Raw genomic sequence first — 26,291 nt, 5'->3', positions numbered from 1 at the left:
CCACTTTCTCTAGAAGTAGAAGTGAATAAAAATAAAGAAAAAATAATATAAAAGAAGAAAAATTAAATTGTTCAAAACAAAAAATATAACGATTAATTATATATTTTAACTTAATATTTTCATTTGAGATAATGATTTAATAAAAATTAATGATTCAATAATTAAAATGTTAAAATAAGATAATATAAGTGATTAAAACGTAACATTTCAAATATAAATGACTAAATTATAACCTGAGCAGTGATTATTTTAACAATTTACCCAAAAAATTTAAATACATTATATTCAATGTATTTAAATACGTAATAGAAAATCTGAATGACATTCCCTCGTTTTAAAGACCCAAAAACAGCTCAGCCCATCAAAGGATATAAACTTAGAAGGGAAGCAAAAACCCTTCACCATATTCGGCAGCAGCCTCCGCAGTAGGGTTTACTACCATTTCCCTCTCTACCATCTCCAATTCCTCCAACTCAAACTCAAGCTAGACAACGATGGCACAATCCCTAGAACTGTTGTTGATTCAATTCTTAATGCCAGACAACGATGCAAGGAGGCAAGCGGAGGATCAAATTAAGCGGCTGGCGAAGGATCCGCAAGTCGTTCCGGCTCTCGTTCAGCACCTTCGCACTGCCAAGACTCCCAACGTCCGTCAACTCGCCGCAGTTCTCCTAAGGAAGAAGATCACTGGACACTGGGCTAAGCTCGCTCCTCAGGTTAAGCAACTTGTCAAGCAGTCCCTCATTGAAAGCATCACAATGGAACATAGGTTTATTATTGGAATTTACTTTTTTATTATTTCTTTATTGCTTTTGATCGCCAATTGGAATTTAATTCGATTTTCGGTGGCTTGATTTTTGACAGTCCACCAGTGAGGCGAGCCAGCGCGAACGTAGTGAGTATAGTTGCGAAATACGCTGTTCCAGCTGGAGAATGGCCTGATCTGCTGCCGTTTCTGTTTCAGTGTAGTCAAAGTCCACAGGAAGATCATAGAGAAGTAATATTTTGATTTATGTTTTCGGGAAAGTTGACTCTGTTGCATTGCTAAAAAATTCACTATTAAGTAGGATCAAGAAATCCATGAATTTTGGAAGTAATCAAGAAAGTCTTATATTTATGTGTTCAATTATGCAATTTATGCCAAAATTGATATCTGAAGCGCTTCTTTACCAAATGCAATCTAGCCAAGAAATAGTAGTTAGTACAAGCTTATAGTAAATGATGTTATTTGCTCATCATACTTATCAGTAGAAAAAGAGTTAAAATGCATATTTTATGCACAATAATAGAAATATCAATTTGCTGCATTTCATAAAAGTGTAACAAAGTAGTTAGCATGAAGGGTTCTTTGACTGGTATAATGCATGTTATCTTAAGTTTAAGTTTAAATTGAATGACAGATTTTTTGGTGCTCTGATAGGCCAAGAAAACTTCTTGTGACATGAAGTCATTTGTAGGATCTTCATCTAGTTTATCATGACATATTAACTTCCCTTAATGGACATCTGTGCTTGCATGCTGTTGTAGTCAATCATGTCTTCCTATTTGTGTCATTTTGGCCTGAAACTGGACCTTGCACGGTATCAGCTTTCTTTAGATAGCAGCTCTCATTTCTCGTGTCCAGTTCATGCCATTTCCATTTTATGGACTAACAAATGTATCTGTCTGCTTCTGGTGATATAAGGTGGCTTTGATCCTTTTCAGCTCTTTGACTGAAACAATTGGGAGCACCTTTAGACCTCATTTTGCAGACCTGCAAGCACTTCTGCTCAAGTGCTTGCAGGATGAGACAAGCAATCGTGTCAGAGTTGCTGCCCTAAAGTAACCTTTTTTCCCTCGTGATACTTTATTGCTGATCTTGTTGGTTGTTAGGAAATAACTTTTGGGGGTTTGTTTACATGATTTAGACATTTGTTTTGCCAGGGCAGTGGGATCATTTCTTGAATTCACAAATGATGGGGCTGAAGTGGTGAGTTCTGTACTTTTTCTCAACTGTAAATTCTCCCTTTTTTCAGTAATGATATCATATCTTTCCATTTCATACTATTTTATAGCTAAGCACCTGGTTATCTTTTGATTATGCAGACTGTTTTAAGTGTGTGTTGCAAAGATGTTTGTTTCCACTGCTAGGTGAATTTTTTTTTGCGAATGTGTTACTTTGCTTTTGCGTTTCCAAGATGGAATAAGGGTTTCAAAAGGACTAATTTGTGTTTATGCGGGAAAGGATATTTGCTAATTAGAATCTTCTATAGGAATTAAGTTTCTAAATGGCATTGTATGAAGCTTATATATTTAAGACAAGAGATTCAGTTGATGAACTCAGGTTTATTCTATTCCTTTTACACACCTTTTGGTGAAGGACTACCATTCTTGAAAAGATTATAAAGCACCAGATTTGATATAAGTCACGAGAGAGGTGAAGGCAAAAGATAGATGGAAGTATGGATGGCTATTGCACTTTGTTTGGGATATTTTGTAATGAGAAGGGAATCGGGAAGGTGAACTTCCTTTTTGATTGGGGGAATCTGAAAGTATATGATCCCAAAATATTGAATTTGTGCATGTGCCCCTAGCCTTTTGCTAAAAAAAAATTGAAACTGAAGCCAATCAGTTTGTTTAAATTTTATTGATGAAAATTTAAGTAAATAAATTTTGGTCAAAATGCATGTAACTTCGAACAACTGATTTTTTGTTAATGCTGGGTGGACTTGAGTGCTATCCCCCTCCCCTCCCTCCCCTCCTGTTTCCCATCCATGTACCAGAAAATGATCCTTTTATATGCTTTTTCAGTGTGCAACTGTTTGGCAATGTAAGGTCTGTTTAATGGTTGGTTTTGTTTTAACTAGTTACCATTTTCATAATGGTCTTCCGGTAATCTTATTCTAAGGAATATATTACTCCTTAGCGGTTGTTTGTTTGCGCTTTAACAGTTTTTATGCAAGTTCTAGTAGAAAAGAACAAGGTCCAGCAATTGACAATGTAAGTTCTATTACCATGCAGGTCAAGTTTCGGGAATTCATTCCTAGCATTTTAAATGTATCAAGACAATGCCTTTCTGCTGGTGAGGAGGATGTTGCTATTATTGCTTTTGAAATTTTTGATGAGCTTATTGAGTCTCCTGCTCCTCTTCTTGGCGATTCTGTTAAATCCATTGTCCAGTTCTCTCTTGAAGTTAGTTCAAACCAGAATTTGGAATCTAATACTCGCCACCAGGTGCAAAAGATGGTTCCTTTCCTAATTATTTTTTACTTTGATAATTTTAAGTATTAGCTATTGTCAGTTAATCATCATGTGCAATTCTTTCATAGGCTATGCCTTTGGTCCATTATTGTGATGCCTTTGTTTTTGGTTTCATGCTCTGCATCTTTACTTTTGTTTAATTTGTCAGGCTATTCAAATAATTTCGTGGCTGGCTAAGTACAAAGCCAATTCCCTAAAAAAGCAGAAGTTGGTCACATCTATTCTGCAAGTAATGTGCCCTTTGCTAGCAGAATCATCCAATGAGGATGAAGATGATGATCTTGCTCCTGATCGAGCTGCTGCAGAAGTTATTGACACAATGGCCATGAATCTCCCTAAGCATGTATTTCCTCTTGTGTTTGAGTTTGCTTCTGTAAGCAGTCAGAATGCAAATCCGAAGTTTAGGGAGGCTTCTGTCACAGCATTAGGTATTGTTTCAGAGGGTTGTGCAGAGCTGATGAAGGATAAGTTGGAGCCTGTTCTTCAGATTGTTTTAGGAGCATTGAGGGACCCAGAGCAAATGGTTAGGGGGGCTGCCTCTTTTGCATTGGGCCAATTCGCAGAACATTTGCAGCCTGAAATTATCTCTCATTATGCCAGTGTTCTTCCATGCATTCTCGCAGCTCTGGAGGATGTCTCTGATGAAGTGAAGGTACATAAAAAAGAAAGCTTTTTAAGTTTTGGTATAACCACTCTTTAGTTGTTTGTAATTACATGCCTGCCTGCATGTTAATGTTTGTTTTTAAAATTCTGTAATATTTACAAGCAGTACATACTTCTCCTTATACAGGAAAAGTCATATTACGCTTTGGCGGCTTTTTGTGAAGATATGGGCATGGAAATTCTGCCTTTTCTTGATCCTCTAATGGGAAAGCTACTGGCTGCCCTCCAAAATAGTTCCCGCAATTTGCAAGAAACATGCATGGTAAGCAAATATACTCTACTATCTTTCTTTGAACTGAAGAGGAAAGAAAATTTGAACATACAAATGCAGAATCCTAGGCTGATATTCACAGGTCAATTTGTGACTTGATGATGAAATAGTTTTACTTATATGATTGAACTCTTCAAAGTTCTAACAGCGAGTTTGATATAATTGCAGATTTTATTTCTGTAATATATATTTATTTGTTAATACTTGGTGCAGTCTGCAATTGGTTCCGTTGCAGCTGCTGCTGAACAAGCTTTCATTCCATATGCTGAAAGGGTTCTGGAGATGATGAAAGTATTCATGGTTCTTACCAATGATGAGGATTTGCGTGCCCGGGCAAGAGCTACAGAGCTTGTTGGAATTGTTGCAATGTCTGTTGGAAGAGCAAGGATAGAGCAAATTTTACCTGCTTTTGTAGAAGCTGCAATATCTGTAATTTCACTGCCATTTTCTTCTAATCATCTTCAAATGAATATGATCTCCTAGATTTGTTTGTTGAATTATGTTTGCTATCACCTCAGGGTTTTGGTTTAGAATTCAGTGAGCTTCGGGAGTACACTCATGGGTTCTTCAGCAATGTTGCAGAAATTATGGCTGATGGCTTTGTGAAGGTGTGAATGGGTTTCAATTAAATTTCTGTTGTCCTTTGGTAGATGCCTATATTCATGTTAGTTTTATTTTGTGAGCAGTATCTTCCCCATGTTGTACCCCTAGCATTTTCATCCTGCAACCTTGACGATGGGTCTGCAGTAGACATTGATGAATCTGATGATGAGAATATTAATGGTTTTGGTGAAGTCTCATCGGATGATGAAGCTCATGATGAACCAAGAGTTAGAAATATCAGTATAAGAACAGGGGTATTGGATGAAAAGGCTGCTGCAACTCAAGCTCTTGGCTTATTTGCTCAGCATACAAAAAGCTCTTTTGCTCCGTATCCTTTATATCATTTTATTTATTTATTTATTGATCGGCCATAACATTTTATTTCTGATATTATAGGTTCTAATCCGATACTGGGCTGGATTTAGTCTTCTAAAATTTAATTTTATACTTTCAAAAAGGATTTCAGTTATGATATTAAAAGTTTGGCTTTCAAATTTTAGACCACACAACATTTTAAAAATGAATTAGAACTCACATATTGTTTAGATTCTTTAGTGGCCTGCCCCTAAGTGTGAATGTAAATGGAAATAGAAAAAAATGGTGGTTTCCTATCTACTCTGCCTTCTTTAATTATTCTAAGCTATTTGGAGGAATCACTGAAGATTTTGGAGAGACATTCTGGTTACTTTCATGAAGATGTTCGGCTTCAGGCAATCATTGCTTTGAAACGTTAGTACCATGCTTGTATCTGGATTATGTACCTCCCAACTTATATTATCAACATTTTTGGTTATCATAGATGGAAAGAAATTGATTATTGCTGTCCTTGATAGTGACTCTTATATTAAAAAAGCCACCGTCTACAGCAATTAACTTGTCTTCTGTTCTGGAAAGTAATCATTTTAGCCTTTGGTCTGCTATCATGGCTCCATCGACAAACTCTCACCTCCTCTCTTCCCCTTAAAAGATGAACATTCTAGAACCTAATGATGCCCTCACCATGATGATCTGTGAGGGAGGGAGAGAGAACTATCATCCAAAAAGAAAATGAAGTGCCACTGTGGTAGGCGTAATTCTTTTGCATGTCTCGAGAAACTCTAGACTATGTTAAAATTTGGAGTAGGATGCTGATTTGCTGAGACTGAACATTTAGTTTCTTGCTTCTGTTGAAGCAACTGTTGTTTCCATTGTATGCAATATTAAATCTTATTGCATTTGGATTGTGTGCAGGTTGACCAGCTTCATGAGTTTAATAGTTATTAACTCTTACATTGATATATTCATCATATGCAAATCTCACAGTTAACTTTTTTCCTTGATTGAAATTGCAGATATTTTAACAGCAGCACATGCTATCTTTCAGTGCCAGAATGTGAGTTATATTGGCTTTATTCGTTTTCTTTCCTTTCTCTGGTTTTTTTCATTGACATCTCTGGTGGAATATTCTCTTAGTTTCTGCCCGCTAGAATGCAGGAAAATAAGGGTCAGAACAGAGGGGTGGGTAAATGTTCTGGTTGTCAAGTTTTCCGCATAATGATTAATCCTTATGGAATATGAACGAATAAATTTACTTTCATGTGATCTGACCATTATTGTGGGTTTGATTTGTGCTGGATATTTATCCATTCCAATGAAGTTTGGAATTTTGTGTATTAAACTTGGCTGCCTTTGAGCACAAATATTTTTTTCACTGAATACACCCAACTGCCCTTCACTTAGGCTTTTAGTTATTGAAGCCCCTCTGTTAGATTGGTAAATTTGTTTTATGAGTTAATTGGTTTGAGAAACTGCACATGTACATGCAGGTACATGTGCTTTTTTCCCAGAATAGCGTGTACCTAAACTGGCATAGACTATTGACAGTCAGACAGTAGCACATGCATGCAAATATGTACATATAAATGTATTATGCATGGATACACGGTGAATAGTGACCTCAGACTGCTGATATGAGTTTAACGTTTTCTGCTGTGCAGGATGGGTCGGTGAAGGCGAAAGAAGTTCTTGGTATTAACATAAAATCTTTTATTTCTATGCTTCCCCTGGTTTGCAATTGGTAATAGAGTTCTGATTAAGCTCATTGATTTTGTAGATATGGTGATGAATATCTATATCAAGACCATGACTGAAGACGATGACAAGGAAGTTGTTGCCAATGCTTGTATGAGCATAGCTGATATTATCAAGGATTATGGTTATATGGCATTAGAACCTTGTAAGTAGTTGACTGCTCCCTGTTGGGAATCTTCAGTGCAAAAATCTTTCAGATGTGGATATTTATTGTGAATTTCATTCCCATTTATTTGGTTTTCAGATATGTCTCGGCTTGTGGATGCAACTTTGACTTTGCTTCGAGAGGAATCAGCTTGTCAGCAATTAGAGAATGGAAGTGATATTGATGATGAGGATGATACTGAACATGATGAAATTCTTATGGATGCAGTTTCGGACCTTTTACCTGCCTTTGCTAAGTCAATGGGTTATCACTTTGCTCCTATATTTGCAAAACTATTTGAACCTTTGATGAAATTTGCGGTGGGTATAATTGTCAAGTATGAAGTTATGATTTCTATAATTAGCATCTTATATTTGTTTGTTGGCAAGTGTAGAAAGCTTCACGTCCTCCACAAGATCGAACTATGGTGGTTGCTTGTCTTGCTGAAGTTGCACAGGACATGGGTGCTCCAATTGCAAGCTATATTGATGTAATTTAATCATAACGTTCAATTGTTTAGGCTTTATTTGGTTCTCACTTTTATCATGTGCTTTTTGTTGCCTAAAAGGCTGCTATAGGACAAACATGAAGCATAGGGAGAAAAATGTTGACTAAAGTCTTTTAAAATAATAACAAAATGCAATAGCAATTTTAAAATAAATGGTCTGTAGAAAAACCATGCATTTTGTTATAAAATTTACTTTTGAAGTTTTAGTTGTTGAATAGTATTTAGTTTTTTACATGAAAAGTATTTAATATCTTTGTTGGTTTTCAGATATGCTGCAGTTTACTAAAACTTTTTTGTGTGTTTCAGAGACTGATGCCCCTAGTGCTTAAAGAGTTAGCTTCGCCATCTGCAACAAATAGAAGGAATGCTGCATTTTGTGCTGGAGAGCTGGCCAAAAATGGAGGAGAGACAACTTTGAAGTATCCTTATTCTGCACTTGTCCCTCCTTGCTCTCCTCTCTTCCTTTATTTCTATGTTTCGAATGCCATGCAGACTTTGGAGACTATTTTTTACCCATCAAAACTCATTACCTATAATGTCATTGTTTTATGTATTCTCCACAATTTTCATGCCTTCAGTTTTTTCCTGTCATCAATTATATAGATATTACAATGATATATTGCGTGGGCTTTACCCATTATTTGGGGAATCAGAGCCAGATGATGCTGTTAGGGATAATGCAGCTGGTGCTGTTGCAAGGATGATAATGGTGCATCCACAATCCATCCCTTTGAACCAGGTTAATCTTGTCTGTTTCCAATTTCTCTTTGTTCTACAACATCACCCTGCCCTCTCCATATCTGATGTTCTGTTTTTATCTTCATATCTTGGTTACATTTCTCAGGTTCTTCCTGTTTTTCTGAGAGTTCTTCCATTAAAAGAAGATCACGAAGAGTCCATGGCTGTTTATAATTGTGTCTCTATGCTTGTCTTGTCATCTAACCCCCAGGTATTTTTCCACTTACCACGACTGCAAACTTGCTGAAATTAATACTAATGTGAATTTGGAGTCTGTGAACTGGAATGCATCTGTTAAGCATACCTTCAGTGTTAATCCTGAGCCAGGATCAGAGCTCTATTTCTAGAGAACTTGTGCGCTTGGCTTTCCCTGAAGATAAAAACAAACCCTCATTTTACCATGACTGCAATTTTAGGGAGACTGTTAAAAGTGCATCTTTTATTGATTTTTGTTTCCCACTTGTGCACGTGAAACAGATACTCTCTCATGTACCTGAGTTGGTAAATATTTTCGCTCAAGTTCTGGTATCTCCAGCTGAAACTCCAGAAGTTAAAGCTCAAGTAGGAGGGGCATTTTCTCACCTACTTTCAGTTTACGGACAAGAGATGCAACCCTTACTAAGCAACCTTCCACCCGCACATGCTAATGCCCTCGCTGCATTTGTCCCTAACAGCTGATTTCTGATCACTTAAGCTCTAAATGTTTCTTTGTCGAGGAGAATGATCTATCCCTATTGTTTTGCTGAGAGGTAAGATCTGAAGCACTTGGATTTGGTTCATTTTCCGCATCATGTTTGACATGTAGGAAAAAAAATACTATTCATGGAGCTGGCCTTGACATTATCATGAACAATTGCCATGCTACTGATTCTTCAAAAAAAAACCTATACATTAACCTAAACAATTTACCCGTACATATATGCATTCTTTTCTTGGGTCTTTTATGATTTTGTCCATATGGGTGACTTGAAACCTGAATGATCTAGAGAACTTGTCAGGATCTAGTATTCTATCTAGGTATTTTATCATTGCTACTTCTAATGGCAGGTATTTGTTCGTACTCTGTCCAATTCCAGCGACGCCTTCATTTTCTGGTTTGAAGCTGCTGCTTGTCTTATTTTTCTTTGATGAGCATACATGTGCGTCTGCATCTACGTCTGCCATGGCGATGTGAAAGTGTTTTTCTTGAACCATTTTTTTTTTCATGATATTAATTATTTTTTTATTCAAAGAAAAAAAGTTTGAATCCTATATAATAGGGTAGTTTGTTTTGTTCTGAGGTTGGGTGATCATGGTTGGTTTATAAGGGTTTTTCGTTCCTAAAGTTTGTGCCTTTTGTTTGTATAGGACGATAAATCTTTTGTTTTTTCAACATTATGTATAAATTATAAAAATCTACATTTTTTTTGAAAAATTTTAAATGAATTTGGTGGTTGAATCAATGATTTGTTAGATCTCATCTTTCTCTTTCCCCTTCTTTGAGAAGCGTTTTGCAATTTATGTTATTCCAATTATTCATTTTTTTTAAGTATTTGTGTTTCATGTCCATCACATATGTACGCAAGAGTATGGAAATACATCAATAATGCATGAAAAACGCTCCAAACTGAAAAAATGATTCTACTTGTGTCATAAGCATTTTTGCATCTGAAGTATTGACTTTCACATCTAAATCTGAGTGACCAAAAGTTCACATACCGAGTAAATCATTTGAAATCAATTGATTTTGGTTTTATTTGAGTTTTTTCTAGTTGTGGTATTTTGATTATTTTTAGTAGGTATTCATGTTCGTATATCTAGGCCTTAGTATATATAGGAATACAACTCTAAATAAAAAGAAAATTGATAGTATTTGTGTCATAGACATTTTCGTATCTGTTATTCATATATAAAAAATTAATCGAAATCAATCAAATTCGATTAGATTTGGTTAGATATTATGGTTTCTGGTTTGTAAGTTCTTTTATAAAAATTTAAGCCTATCTAAGCAAGAAATAAGAATAACTAGCCAGTCAAATCGATAACTATTGGTTGGATTGGCTCTATTTGGTTCTACAATTTGTTGGGTCTATTTGATTTTTGAAATTATAATCACAATGCAACCAAGATTTGGTGATAAATCTTGCACCAAATAAATTTTTGAAGAGTTAGGTTAATATCAAATAAGTTTTTATTTCTAAATTTATATGAAATTAATGTTAAATAACTTTTGTCTTGAATTAAAAGCTATTAGTTAATGAGAAATTATTTATGAGGTGAGTTACGTTATAACAAGTAATTTATTTTAATGAAAAGTAAATTTTTATTTAAAATAAAATTTTATTTGATATAATTTTCCTCACGATCTAATTATGTAAAATTTATTTGATATAATTTTCCTCATGATCTAATTATGTCTTTAATTTTGTTTTAGTCACTTAACTGTTAGTTTTTTTTGTTTTAATTACTTAATTTTTAAAAACAAATATTTCAGTCACTTTCCGTTAGTTACCGTTATATGAGTGAAACAAAGCTAACCTGAGTTTTTTATTGGTCTAGTTTATATCTTGGTGTTTACACATTTTATTAATTTGATCCTATATCTAAAAAATTCAACAAATTCAACCTTTAATATTTATAAATTGTCATTTTAATTTGAATTCTAAAAATTTAATAAATTTAGTACTCAACTTTTACAAATTTATCAATTTAGTTCTAATTCTTTTTAAAAAAAGGGAAAAATATTTAATTCTTTTTAATTTTTAAATATTTCTTAGCATACCTATAAATCTTGTTGAATAAGAAGAGCACCATTCATATTATGCTCATTTTAAACTACTGCTGACTTATATGGTAAAAACACAAGTTGCTTTAAATCAACTAAGTGCCAATTTTAAATTAATATAATATTATTTAATTAAATTCTCTAAAAATTAACAATTTTTAAACTATTACGAACAATTATTTTGGATTTTTCCTTATTTTGAAAATTTACAAAGGCTTAATATTTAAGTAGAGAAAATAATGCAATGTGAAATCTTTTATGAAATAAAAAACCTTGAAATTTTTTTTTCTTTCATATTATTTTTTCCAACTTGTCATGTCATCAATAATTTTCAAACTTGAGTAGTCTAAATACGTTGATCAAACAACCAAATTCTTAGAAAAGCTAATCTAGAAATAGAAAATACGAATTGTTTTCATTAGAAACAAGGTGAGGCATGTTCAGCCCCAGTCGTAATACGAGTTTTTTAGCTCAATCTGTATGCAAGATATATTAGACATAAGATTAATCCTAATCAAACTGAGAGTATTGACGATAAAGTCCTCTAGCAAGTGAGCTTTCCAAGATTAAAATATTAACCAGTTTAATCAATCTAATCGAATGGATGATTTGGTCCAATCTCTTATTAAATAAAAAATAAATTAAATTTAAAAAGTTAATTATTTTCCTCCTATTCTCAATCTTCACCCCCTTCCTCAGTTCTTCAACAAAACCCAGAAATCATGAGAGCAGTGCCAAGCAATTTTTGCAAGTGAGAGCAAAGGAAGTTTTACCAGTAAAATTAATGAAAAATCAAATATAAATATATAATAACCGATCTAGAAAAAATGAACCACAAATAAATCAGGCAACACTAGGGAGATGTAGAGGATATCATAAAAAAAGCCAAGAAAACAGTCTTTTTGTTCGATTAATAAGTCCTCGCTTCAAAAGAGAGATTGAGATTCTAAGATTGGATAATATAAGCATTTGAAAATTGTTATAACATGTTAGGGTATGCAAAATTTAATTTGATTCGAAAAAATTGAAAAAAATTAAACTTTAAGCTAATCAAATCGAGTTATTTGAGTCAACTCAAATAAATGATTTGAGTTTCGAGTTCGAATCGAGTTGAATTTTACAATTCGAATAACAAATTGGTGTAAATACCTCTTTGGTCACTGTCAATTTTGAAAATGAACAAATTAGTCTCTCTCAACAAAAATTTTAAAATAATCAAAATAATTTTTAAAAATTCAAAATTTTGTAAAATTTCAAAATTTATATTTTAAAAAATTATAAAGAAATTATAAAGAAGTTAAAATTTGTAAAAATTTTAAAATAATAATTTTGGAGCCTAAAAGTTAATTAATGATTTAAGTTTATTTTGTCAAAAAACTTCAAATTTATAATACTAAAGTATTTTTTTCTTTGAAAAAGTTTTGAAATGTATATGCTCCAACATGGAATTAATTATATTGTAACAAGATTTTAATTTGACACGTTTAATTTTTTAATTTAACTCGAAGAATTTCACTCAATTCTATTCGACTTGAATTTCATTTTACTCAACTTGTTTCGAAAAAATTTCAACTTGAGTTAGGATGATAAAATAGGACTCGTCAACTTGATTAACTCAAAATTTTTTCACTCAATTTGATCGAACGATCACTCCTAACTTTGATGTGTTAAGTTTTTGATGTAATAACATTTAAGATAAATTATATATATTATTTTTTCTATGTCATTTGGTAAAAATATGATTTAAAATTTTATCAAATATTTTTCAAAGACTTGCGATATACTCAAAAATATGTTTTAATTTATCTAAATATTTTTTAATTAATATCAAAGTGTTCTAATGTGTTTAAAATGTTTTTAAGGCACTTTGATAGTCCAGTCTCGAGACATGAAAGTTTGAATGCAAAATTCTGCTTCAAGGGTTGCATGTCTAGAGACATTGGCCTATATGTCTCGAGACATAAGTCTGTATGTCACGAGACATTTGCCAAGTCTTGAGACTTGGGTTGCAGGGATAATTTTTAAGTTCAAAAAATGCTTTCAACAGTTAGAATTCATCCCAAAATGTCATAAACGTTCACAAACTTGTTCCTTAGTCTAAATACACTTCAAAAAACATTTCAAGACTTAAAAAGAGATCCAGTCTTCAAATCTTCGTTCTTTCATTTGTCTTGTAAATATTCTCTAGAAACTTATTATTAGATCTTTTATCACTCTCATCTCGTTTCTTTGAGAGTTTATTTTTTGTAAACACACATCTTGTAGAGGACCTAAAGGTCTATTTGTTTACTTTCTTTCATATCACCAATTATAAGTTGGAAGGGTTTTATTTGAGCCACAAAAAACTAAAAAAGGTTCTAATTTAGCTATAAAATCTAGGGGAAAAGATTCTATGTAAGTCTTGTAAAAAAAAAAAAAGTTGTAAATGTTATACATTCTTCTTGAAAGGTGCCAGTTCTTATAGTGAATTGAGAAATCCTTGATTGAGGTATGTCAAAGTAGTGTAGGTAGGCAATTAGGATCGGACCACTATAAATCGAAATGTCCAATTATTTTCTCTTTCTCCTTTATTTTCAAGTAGTTTGGAAGATTTTTTTTAAAAACACAACTTGCTTTATTTGATTTAATTTTAATTTAACATTAAATTTAAAATTTAAATTTAAAATTAGAAAAAATATAAAAATAAATATTTTAAAAATAACTTTAACTTTGACCAATTGTTGATCCTCGTTGACCAATTCAATTTTAAATATTTTCAAATTTTAATATTTTTTCAATATATATTTTCAATTTTAAAAAGTATTCAAAATTTTTAAATTATTTATATTTTAATTTTCAATTTTTAAGTTAAACTTTTCATTTTTTTTCAATTTTTAGACTTCATATTTTCTTAGTTAAACTTTTTCTATTTTATGATATTTCTATTCATTATTTTAAATTTTTAGCATTTAGAATTTTTGAAAAAAATTTATAAAATTTCTAGAATATATATTTTAAAATTTTAAGCTTTCTTTTAGCAATTTTCTAAAATATAAATAACTTTTTCATTTTTATAAAATTTTCAACTTTTATATAATATTATGAATTTTAAAATTTTATACTTATATATTTATATATTTTATAAAATTTTTATTTTTAAATAGATTTTTGAAAATTTAAAATTTAAAATATTATATATGATTTTTTTTACTTTTTTACTCAATATAATATACATAATATTAAAAAAATAAAAGATGATTGATGGGGTATGTTCTAATAGCACCATATGTCCATCTTTTTTTTAAAAAACATTGTGGACCATTTTAAATAACAGAGAATAGTTTAAGTACTAACATAAAATAAAAAAATGAGTAGCTGAAACGATCATTAAACGTATTAAAAATTATATTCATATCCAATACAATGCAAGAGTAATATTAAAATTAATTTAAAAAAACTAGCAAAACACTCCTATATATATAAACACTTTTTTTTGGTACACATGTATGGTTTAAATTACATTTTGTCGTTGAACTTTAAAAATATTATATGGTCACTAACATAATAAATTTGTTACGCTATGGTCACTAAGTTGTTAGTTACCATTAATGTTGTATCAACAAGTTGATCTGACACATTAATATCATCATTTCAGATAAAAATAGGTTAAATTGTAAAATTAGTTTATGTATTTATTCTTTTAAGCAATTTAATTCATTTAACTTTCCTTTTCCTTTTGTTTTTATAGTTTCATTCTCTTTTTCTTCTTCTTGTTCTCATTTTATTTCTCTCTTCTCCCTTCCTCCATCAGCTATCAATCTTTTATTTTTATTTTTTAAATTTTCTTCGTTTGTATTCCATCAAACAACTATTGGTTGCATCATCTAACCCTTCAAATAAAAATCTTTTACTTTTTTCATTCCTAAAGCTGTCATTTCCCTCCACCAACCACAACATGAAGTTCAAACTCATGGGCCTTAATACAAAAAAAAAAAAGAAAAAAAAGAAAAAGAAAATCCAACTACCCAACCTGATCCACGATGATGCCTCTTCCAAAGACAACTTTCCATTTCTCACATCCACCACCGACACCCAAGATGATACCATGGGGGCTTCCATTAATGTAGGAATTGTAGCGTAGAATCGCATTTGTAATGTTGCTCCCTTTACGCATCATATTGGGGGTGACTTTTTAGGTTGTGTACTACTTGATTTGTATAATTTGTATATAGTTCTCGATCCCAATCATGAGGAAGGCAAGAGGATTATACACACTTGGGTAGGTGGAGATAAACTTTGATTTTTCACGTTTATCAATTCTTGTTGAAGATGTTACTTTTTCTTATGAAATTTTATTGGATCAATGAAACTCATTAAGATTCAACAAATTCTCAAATAGAACTTGAAGACGGAGGTATGCCCAAGTTGCCAACTTTTCTTTTTAGAATTTACTTCTTGGGCATTGATTGCATCAACATTGTTTCATGGTCCAAAATGGTACATTTAAAGAGAATTTATGAGACTTCAATTGTACAAATCTCTCAATCTTCAATGGATATTGACATAAAAGGGTGATTGCCAATTTTATTCTCAAAATTTAATTTTTGGGTGTTTAAGTTCACTATAAGGTATTCATAAGCCCATCTAGTGGTAATGACAATTGAAGGTTATTACCTAAACCAGCTAAAGCATTCACACACTTGTTCCCATCCTAGAAAACATGTCTCTGGCAACAACAACTCATAGGACGGAGGAGCATGTTACATTTATCAATCAAAGAAGGTAATAAAGGATTCTAGTTAGTAGCAGACTGCATAGTTTCAACTCTATTGTTAAATACAACCATAGTTTTGAAATCAGTTTCTACATCATTGTGTTATTCAAAATAGGGAGTAAGTATTCTGAGTTTTCCTCATTCAACATGTTTGGTTCCTTCTACTAGTGTTGATTCCTCATCCTATTTAAGTCCCACACTTTTCATCTGTCATGTGGGGAGTGCACCATCACACTAGAAGACGTTGCGATTCAACTCGGGCTTCCAGTTGACGGGGTTGTGGTCATGTGTCCAAGTAAAGTGGTTGAACCTTCAGCACTTTACTACCAGTTGCTTGGACACTTACCCGATGATGGGGAAGAAAAATTTACCACTCTTAAATTTTCATGGTTGAAAGAAATTTTCCAAACATTATTGAGCAGTGCCATTGAGTCCGAGTTGATGTGCATTGCTCGAGCGTATATACTCAAGCTAATAGGGGCTACTAATGCCGAACGTAAATAAAAATAAAGTCCACATTATGTACTTGCCTTTATTGGGCAATCTATACAATGCTTAATCCTATAGTTGGGGCTCAGTGGTATTAGCAATGTTGTATCGTGAGCTTTGTCAAGTGACAAAGCATGAGACACAAGATATTAGCGGCTACTTGATACTGCTGCAGTCCTAGGCTCTATGCAAGATGTTGTTTTTGGCATCAATGAGTCACCAACCACAAGTGTGGCCACATGTAAATAGGTAAAATAAAATATGAAAACTTATTCAATATAAAGTTTTTTTTATGTGAAGTCAGAGACACTCATGGTATACTGATAGATGATTGAGGCGTACTCCGGAAACAATGTAATATATTTTTTAAAATTAGAATAATTTTATTATATTTAATTAATTTGACCATGTTATTTGACATACGTAACAATCAAAATTCAAAATATTGTGTAGTTCATCTGGATGCCTTATTCCGGTGCAGGCGTTGTGGTTGTATTCTACCGCGGATTCAGCAGCATGCACTTATGTGGACTATCAATGCACAATGATTAACTTTTCAACAGTGGAGTGACATAATGGTGATCAGGTTTTGTGATAGTTTAGGTGCATACAACATGTGTCAGACCTTCCACATGGGAAAGGAAGGAAAGAATTAGGCAGTCAAACATAAACAATATATTACCTTGTGAAACACCCGGTACAAGAGGTGGCCTCAGTTGGAGTCTTGTATGTTTAACTTCATGCCTTTGGTCGAGTACCAACATTGGTACATGGACCACGAGTTGCCATATTTATATGGTGGGTAGTTAATGATAGTTTTGAAACACTTGCATTGACAAGGGTCTCAACAAGTACGATCGAGTGAACCACGCTGCTGCCGAGGTCACCAGTCTCGTATAGCCCAAACTGTTGTGGAGCCCGAACCACAACCTTGGGGGTCTGAAATCTACAGATATCATATGGAGATGGGTGGTTTTAGTTCTACTTATCAGCAATCGCAATCATCAATGATGGAGGATATATTTGGCTCGGCACCCTTGTATTCGCAAAACTCCATCCCCCCGGCTGATCCGACATACGATTTTACCAGTTTCTTGAATACTCCTCAATAAACAACGGATGGTGAGTGTGTTGGTTTGGGTAAGGAGGATATGGACTGCGAAGTCGTATCCTGACGTTGATAGAGGTCACCACAACGTTTCACTCTGCGTACAAGTCCTGGTTCCCAAGAATTTTGATATTTTTAAAATTTGGACGATAAAAGAATTTGTACAACATTGCAATTATATTTTTTTGTACTTGTATTTTTCTAAATTTTGTTATGATTTTTTTGCTGATTTTCCAAAACATCGAGTATTCACAATATTTTTATATAAAAATAATAATGAAAAACATAAAAATTTCATATAAAAATTTTAACTTTATCAAATTTTACATTATTTTCATAAAAATAAAAAATCATATAAATAATAATGAAAATAATAATAATTTCATATAAAAATTCACTTTATCTAGTATTACAATATTTTCATATAAATAATAATGAAAATAATAAAATTTCATATAAAAATTTCACTTTATATAATATTACAATATTCAGGAATATTTACAAAATCCAATTTTAAATAACAAATTAACCGCAAAGAATGATATAATTAAAAAATTGGTAGTACAATGGAACATCGGGTACATTATTTTAGCTTTCCCTCGATTGTGAAGATTGACCAGCATGGTAGTTATGATGTTGACAATTGTTTCAACTGTGGTGAACTGTTCTACACAGCTCGTAACGCTTTGGTTCGACCATCTCCTTAATATCCGTGTAACCAAGAATCCTAGTGATTTGCTGTCAAACTTTGGGTACCCTACATAGTCCCTGGTTTGGCAGCAACTGAAATGTAGGCGAAAGCACTTCCCAAGTCGAGATGTCTCGTAGTATGATAAACTCGTTCCCCTAAATACGCAATGTGCATTCTAACGTGTACACCTCGTCAATATATTGTTCAACATTCATATTGATGGACTCACACGCTACATGGATGTGTGCACATGGATATTATAACACCCCTTACCTGGTCTGGTTGTCGAAACCAATTAATAAAATTCTACAGACAAATACAAAACATTTACATACAAATTATAGTTCAAAATTTCAATTCAATATCAATTTTCCACATATGATCATATATAACATGTGATTCAATCAATTTCGGGTTTATATCGAGCTTACTAAAGCTTAAAATTAACTTGATATCAATCAAGGATAAATTTGAAATACATACAAAAAGTTGGTAAAATTTTGTAAACAAGGGTCACACAGTTGTTTCTCTGACTATGTGAAAGGATGAGACCATGTGAAGATGGGACACATGACCGTGTAGGCAAACCGTGCGACAGACTGAAGTCATGTGGAGCTGGAGTCACATGGCCGTGCGAACAAACTATGTAACTCATTAAGGCCATGTGGGTAAAAAGTGTAATTACTCAAAAGTTGTCACACGATTGTGTCGCCGAGTCGTGTAACAGGCTGTGGTCGTGTGCATTGATTATCATCCAAAACATATAGACCACACATCTATGTCATATGCCCGTGTATGACACATGACCATGTATACCTGAAGAAACCTTTCAAGACAAACTTTCTTGTCCTAGTTCACTTAAGCCACAAGCAAGTATTAAATCATTTCTCAACCAATTCAAAAGCATCAAAATCATGCCAAAAACATCACTTAAAAATGATCCTAAGTGCCTAACCAATATGCCACAATTGAAACCTCAATTGAACAATTCAAAATGAACCAAAACACCACATTCAAACCATTCCAATATGCCTTTCAAGGCAGTTCAATACAACCAACAAATTTGCATAAATTTAGTCATTCAATCAACTTCAAATTCAGCCTTATAAGCATGCACTAATATTACCAATTTACTTCATCTCAACATAGGCATACCATTCATCTTTCTATACCTATTTCATGGCACATCACATGATCACCATTTAAGCAAATAAACATACATTCCTAAGCTACTCATCAAGATCACCACCAAATAAGAGCCCAAAACTCGACTTAGAAGTTTGGACCGAATCTTAGAGGTTACATTGGCCACCAAAGTGGCAGAAGCAAAAACTTTAATTCAAACCAAGAAAACCTTTTTGTTTGTTATGTTTGAAACAATATTAAAGCGATGTCGAACATTTGGAAACAAAATCCAGAGTTTCTAAAGTTCAATCCATAGTTTGTATAATCTTCTTACAAACTGACTTAAAGTTTACCATATAAAACTTATGAGATTTTACTTAAACCGAATCAAACTATATCTATCTGAGACCTTCGGTATGCCTAGTCCAACTCCAAACCATGGAAAGTACTTGAAAGGAAAGACACTATAGAGATAAGCTACGCAAGCTCAATGTGAGTTTGAAACATGAATAGACGACAAAAGACGGAGTGACACAATAAATACTTCAGACAAGCATGTGCATAAAAAATATCACTTACGAAAATCTTAGTCGGTATGTCAAATACAATATCAAATCACAGAAATGATTTTCCAGTCATGTACAAAAATAGGTCATATTACATGCCATTAACTATATTGTCAATAACCAGAAGTTCACACAAACAGAAAAAATGTTCTGACAAATAGACGTATATTCAGATGTGAACAAATGCACAAGTCAAAATCCCACCCCACCGACCAAACACCACTTCGTCCATTTAGCACACCACATAAGGGATATGGTAGGCCCGTCTACCATGCACACCACGTAGAACCATAATAGGTTTATCCATCCAACACACCACAACATGGAACTATGCCACTTGAGTAACTGTACACAGCTGAGCTAATATACGCATAGGATAGTGCGGTAAACCGCTATACAAAAGTATCGCAGTTAAAACTGCTAAGTTTGTCTTCCTTCTTTTCATAACCAGATCTCAAAATTTTTATGCTATGTAACAATGCACACATTATGCAGTCATTATACAGAAATGGACATTAACAGTTCCAGTGGAATAGATTCAGATTTGATTACACTTGTATTCTAATATTCAGTTACGACAACAACAATAAACTCATACTTATTAATCACATAAACGAGCAATAAAATTAAAGCCCATAAATGCACATATATACACAAACCAAACTAAATTGAGTACCAAACACACTTACCGAGGCTTGACCGAGGGCTGGATTACACAGAAACATAAAATAGACAATTTATGAATCAAAACAAAAAATTCTGCAAAATAGGGCCACATGGCCGTGTGGAAGTGCCCAGACTGTGTGGGGGTCCATACGCCCATGTGAAGGCTATACACGCCCGTGTGAGCAGCCCATGTAACTCACTATCCAAAACTGCTAAAAATTAAGAACAGAGGAGACATGGCTGTGTAGAGATCTCATACGCCTATGTGGAACAGATGCCTGTGTGGCTAGGCCGTGTGGAACCAAAATTCACCCAAAAGCCCTAATTCTCAATTTTACACGGCCATGTGAGCCACCCTTATAGGGCACACACCCGTGTGGCCACCTATATAGTCACGAAACCACATCGATACAACCTGAAATTTGTGTTTTTGACACCGAAACAGTCCCTATCCCTTAGAAATCCAGAAATATACTCAAATATACCGAATATCATGCAATCCATCAACAACTTTAACACTTAAAAAAAACAGTTTCGGAAACAAACCTTAAATCAGAATTGCAACAACAAGGATTAACCATCCGATAACACGAAACACACATGATCAATCTTTTTTTACGGAATGATAAATAAAAATTGAAAAAAAAAAAAGAATAAGCAAGAAAAAACGTAATTAAAATTAGAGAGAACAGAAAAAGAACGATGGGAAGAAAAAAATAAAAGTAAAAGATGAAGAATGTACTTATTTTCTATTCTAAAATTAACTTCCCTTTTTTAAAAAATAAAATAAAAATAAATAATTATCAAAAACACTCACAGGAATTCAAACACGGGACCCAGAGATGCACTAACACACAACTAACCATTAGACCAACAAGCCCAGTCTAACATTAAAACGCGAAGTTGAACCCAAAGGTTCAACTCATTCATTGATCTTAACCACAAACCTCAAAACTTCTAACCCCAAATTTTGGGATGTTACAGCTTTACCAACACATATACATACACATATATATATACACAAGATTCTCAATGTCAATAAAATCCAAATAGAACATTGTATAACCAAATGGTACCTTAGGTACATGCCATGACCAAAATAAAAACATCACCAACACTTGAATTTGATATTGCTGCTGGATGTTGAAGTTGACGATTAAATTGAAAAGAATCTAGCCGTGCAAGAAAAACAAAATCGTACACCGAGTATAAATGAGGGGTATTTCTATAATCTGAATATTAAAACATAACATAATTTATTTAAATGCCTAAGTTAAAAATAAATGATGATATGCAATTAACATGTCAATTATACCAATTCACACATTTTTTGTTCAAATCTAACACAATTTACTAATTTAAAGACATGGTAAATCCATTTTACATATCATTTGTTATCTCAATTCATAAGGTAGCACTTTCCATTTCATATTCTAATTTCATGTATTCAATGAACATATATATCATTTTTCAACTCATTTCACAAATAGACATTCTGTTTCACATTTTTCTTCCATTTCTTATCCATTTGCCATCGCAATATCAAATATCGCATCTCATATTCAATTTTCCAATCTCATGAGTTCAAGGTATTATTCATTATCATAATTTCAATTATGAACATTTCATTTTTATCTTTTATCTGCCTATTAACATGACTTGGACTTAGACTCGGACAGATACACGGACCCAACCAACACACAGTTCGACACCTAGTGCCTCATCGGATAAATCTGAAGTAAATAGTTTCACCCAAAGCTTAACAATAAGTTTGACATCCAGTGTCTAATTGGTATAATCGCAGCAATTTGGCACCTAGTCCCTCGCCGACTCGTAATTGAAATAACCCTGAAATCTTCCTATCCTATAGCATGCTAACTATATTTGACTCTGTCCAACCAGTTAATAAGGTATTCATTACTCAATTATTATCAATCAACATCTCAATTCACATATATTTTCATCATGAAATCATTTATCCATACTTATGACAATTTCAATTATCTCTATATACATTCAATTACACATTTATATAAACATACACATTTTTCACATAAATTCAATTTAGTCCTCCCTAAACTTATTCAATTCAAATCAATCCCAAAGTATCACATCATAACAAAGTGTCTTACGTTATGTTCTTACCATGCACAAAAAATTCAATACGTAACAATTACAAAGTAGTTTGGATTATAGAAACACAAACTATAAACTCTGAGCTATTCGTCGACGATTTTTCTTTTCTTTTATTTTTCAAGGAATTTGGGTCGGTGTTAGCGATGGATTAAGACAAACATATAAAATTATTAATACACAAACAATTTTACATTCAATTGCTAACTTATGCAACTTTTGCATTTTATTTAATTTAATCCCTAAAATCAAGACTAACATAGCTTTCAATTCTAGCCTCCGTTTTTCATGTCAAATTCATCCTAATCCTAATTGAACCTCCTATTTCTCAATTCCACCAAAAATTTTGAAATTTTTGCAATTTAGTTCCTATTGAACAAAATCATCAATTGACTTTAGAATTTAGTCCTTTTTCAGTTTTAAACTTAAAATCTATCAAATTGACACCTAAAACTTCAACTATACAACAATGGTAACATCATCAACCTTTTACAATACCAAAAAATAAGACATGGGTCAACTAGCTTAAGCTCCATGGATTCCCCGAAAACATAAAAATGACAAGAAAATGACTAAATTGAACTTACCAAATTGAAGCTTGAAAACTTGGAACTCTAACTATTCGTCTTCTCCCCTTTTTCTTTGTTTCAAAACTTTGTAAATGTAAAGAGAAAATATGTTTTCTCTTTCATTCCACCCAAGTGAACATCTTTTTCTTTTATTTAATTAAAATTCATTTTATAATAAAATTAACTAATATTTTATGATATTTACATACATAATATTAATTACCCAACCGACCATTATATATACTAAGGGTATATTTACTATATAAGCCCCTTACATGAGTTCTAATTATAGATTCATAAGCAAATTACACTTTTACCACTTATGTGATTTAGCCCCAACACCTTAATTAATCCCTAATTCACCAAATTTACCTGATCGAAATTCAATCTACTTTTCATATAGTTCCATAAATATTATAAAATATTTACAAGTTTGATTTATAGAAACGAGGTTCCGGAACTACATTTTTAGACACCATTGACTTTCGGATCGTTACAGATATCGAAGGCTTAGAACCTTTAGCATTCGCACTGCTTATTTTAGAGATCAACTCCGCAGGACCTAGTCGGGACCCTGCGTGACCGTCGATGTACTCTTGCACCTAAAAAGTTTCTATGTTCCGAGGAATATAGTTATACATTCATTGACCTCGGCATCCGAGCATTAACTTCCATGGCCTTCTTAACCTCCTCCAAATACATGTTTCTCGCTTCCATCTGATTCACATGTCTCAATCCCAGTCTTGACATCAATGTTGCCAGCCTGTAGAATGTAGCTGAGAAAACAACTATAATTTAAAAATGATGTGTATGCTTCAGGATGGAGTTAACCATCTCTATTGGTCGTCATATGATCATATCAATTCCCATCATTGTAACTTTGAGCTTATTACCATGGCTTCATACTACTCAAGCACTCTCGTAAAGGATTCGTTACCCCCACCATATCATCCTCTAGCCTCACCAAAGTATGCCTGAACCGGTGTGGTTCCAGCTTGTACCCTACGTATGTATTCTAATATGACACATTACCATTCCTTTTAGTAAAGTGATTCAAAATATTAAAAAAAATTAAAAATGAGATTTTTTACCCATGTTCACAAGTTGTTACTCTCAGTGAAAGTTGATGGAGATGTAGTGGATGCAGTATATGGACCTCTATAGAACCCCAGAACGCCTAATCACAGCAGCTAGTCCCTTCAATCTGTTGGAGATAATGTAAATGTTGCCTTACCTGACAACATGCCTTTATAAGTTCATAAGGAAAAATTCCCAATGATTTGAAGTTCTTTGACTCTACGATGGAGAAGGCTATTGGCAGTACATTTCGGTTACCATCTTATGCAACTACAATCAGGAGTATTTGTGTATATTTACCATAAATCCAAGTGCCATCAACCTGTATTAGCGGCTTGCAATGGGAGAAGGCCCTTACACATGGATCGAACGTCCAAAACAACTAGTGGAAAATTCTTCTCTCCGGTTGTAGTTCACCATTTAGGCCCTTACAAGGCAGGGTTTGCAAATCAACAATGGTACCAGGCACATACTTCTGCATTGCGAATATCCACCATTGAAGTTTGTTGTATGGTGCATCCCAGTCATCAAACAACTTCTCCATGGCCATCTATTTAGTCCATCATACTTTCCTATGCGACATCCTATACTAGAATTGGGTTTGCATGTCAACAATAAGGAACGACATAGGAATGGTGAGAATGTCTTTTACCAACGACATGATGCAATTGCAGATTGTTTTTGCATCCAGTTTGCGGTGGTCTTGTGCATACGTGCATCTATGCATATATGGGGACCTTATAATCTTCAGATTGTCCATATTTGAGTCATATGTATTATGTAGCTTGAACCTTCCAATTGTATCCTTGTTCAACCTTCCAACATTCCCAAACATATAAAGTCGGTGTAGATGTAGCACCCTCTACCCTACCCGATTCACCAAGTTCGGGTTTTATGTATTACTTCAGAGAAAAACTTAATAAAATTTTTGAAATAGAAGACAAAAATCATTACTGAAAACATTTCTTATTAATTTGATTAAAAAATTCATATTTAGAGAACAAAAGAAGTATTTTCAAATAACATATCGTATCGGTCTTGATAAAATTTTATTATAACACATAAATTACAAAAGACAGATTCAAATGGCATAGTCCTACTAAATGCAAGTTCTTCCTATACGTCTATTGCATGCATAGTATCCCCCTTATATTATTTCTCTGGCACAATCCTGGCATTATCTCCTCAAGTATTTACATTAACATAACAATACCTAAAACATAAACATAATACTAGTAAGTTCAAAAGAACTTAGTAAGTTATGTACACAACTTACCATTTTAACTTTTCATGAAATTCTTCCTCTTGAATAATTGGACTTTCTTGTATCTATCTTTGTCGAATACCTTCCTGTTTTCAGTTATGCAACTCTTATAATTCATACCATATCTTTATTCATTTAACTATTGGCTAACTCTAGGTCTTGACATTCGAACACCACACTTTTCATTTCCCTTAAAACATTTTTCAATAGTTATTCTCAAACAGTTAATCACAAGCACTATTCTTGGCAGATATCATTTACTGATCATACTTTTGGCAAAAACCCTTACTGGTCATGCTTTTGGCAAATACCCTTACTGATCTTGATAAATCAAATCATAATCCAATTGAACCTTGATTCAACCAAACGCATAACGATACAGGTAAGAGTTTCTCCAGATCATGTAGAAAAATTATACACATCTTTGTAACGAACACTAGATATCCAATATATAGAACATCATATATTCTAACAGTTTTTAAAACAAGACATAATTTTAAACAAATATGTTAGATAGCTCAGAATTTTACCATAGTATCTGTAACTTGAATTGACAAACTCTTGTACCAAATACACTCATATACTAGGCTGGCAGATAACTATATCAAATACTCTCATTGAATATGTTGAATCATACTTTGTTTAAGACTTATTCATATTTATCACAAACTTCACAAATTAAAACTTCAGACAAAACATATTCTTGTTACATATTTACCATAGTATGCCACTAGGGCCAATCAAAATACGCCACAAAAGCGACATATAAATTACGCTACAAAGGCTAGCAGAATGCTACAAAAGTCATATTAGAATACCACAGAGGCTAATAGAATTTCACAAAGGCC

At 33.0% G+C, this 26,291-nt stretch overlaps 1 protein-coding gene across 1 annotated transcript; it reads left to right on the top strand.

Annotated features, from left to right (window-relative positions):
- The first annotated feature begins 308 nt into the window (after window positions 1-308).
- Window positions 309-9,652, top strand: LOC108453385 (uncharacterized). The gene is made up of 21 exons (XM_017751456.2): window positions 309-769; window positions 865-997; window positions 1,685-1,821; window positions 1,924-1,969; window positions 3,001-3,213; window positions 3,389-3,892; window positions 4,031-4,165; window positions 4,388-4,603; window positions 4,693-4,782; window positions 4,861-5,105; window positions 5,418-5,506; window positions 6,109-6,149; window positions 6,754-6,784; window positions 6,870-6,992; window positions 7,092-7,312; window positions 7,387-7,482; window positions 7,807-7,919; window positions 8,104-8,239; window positions 8,345-8,449; window positions 8,716-8,987; window positions 9,286-9,652. The coding sequence occupies exons 1-20, from the start codon at window positions 495-497 to the stop codon at window positions 8,914-8,916; spliced, it is 3,150 nt and encodes a 1,049-aa protein (XP_017606945.1). The 5' UTR covers window positions 309-494; the 3' UTR covers window positions 8,917-8,987; window positions 9,286-9,652.
- Window positions 9,653-26,291: the final 16,639 nt, after the last annotated feature.

The sequence above is a fragment of the Gossypium arboreum genome, chromosome 5 (assembly GCF_025698485.1).
Source record: "Gossypium arboreum isolate Shixiya-1 chromosome 5, ASM2569848v2, whole genome shotgun sequence".
In the NCBI taxonomy this organism is placed as follows: Eukaryota; Viridiplantae; Streptophyta; class Magnoliopsida; order Malvales; family Malvaceae; genus Gossypium; species Gossypium arboreum.
This window is presented reverse-complemented; position numbering and strand designations above follow the sequence as displayed.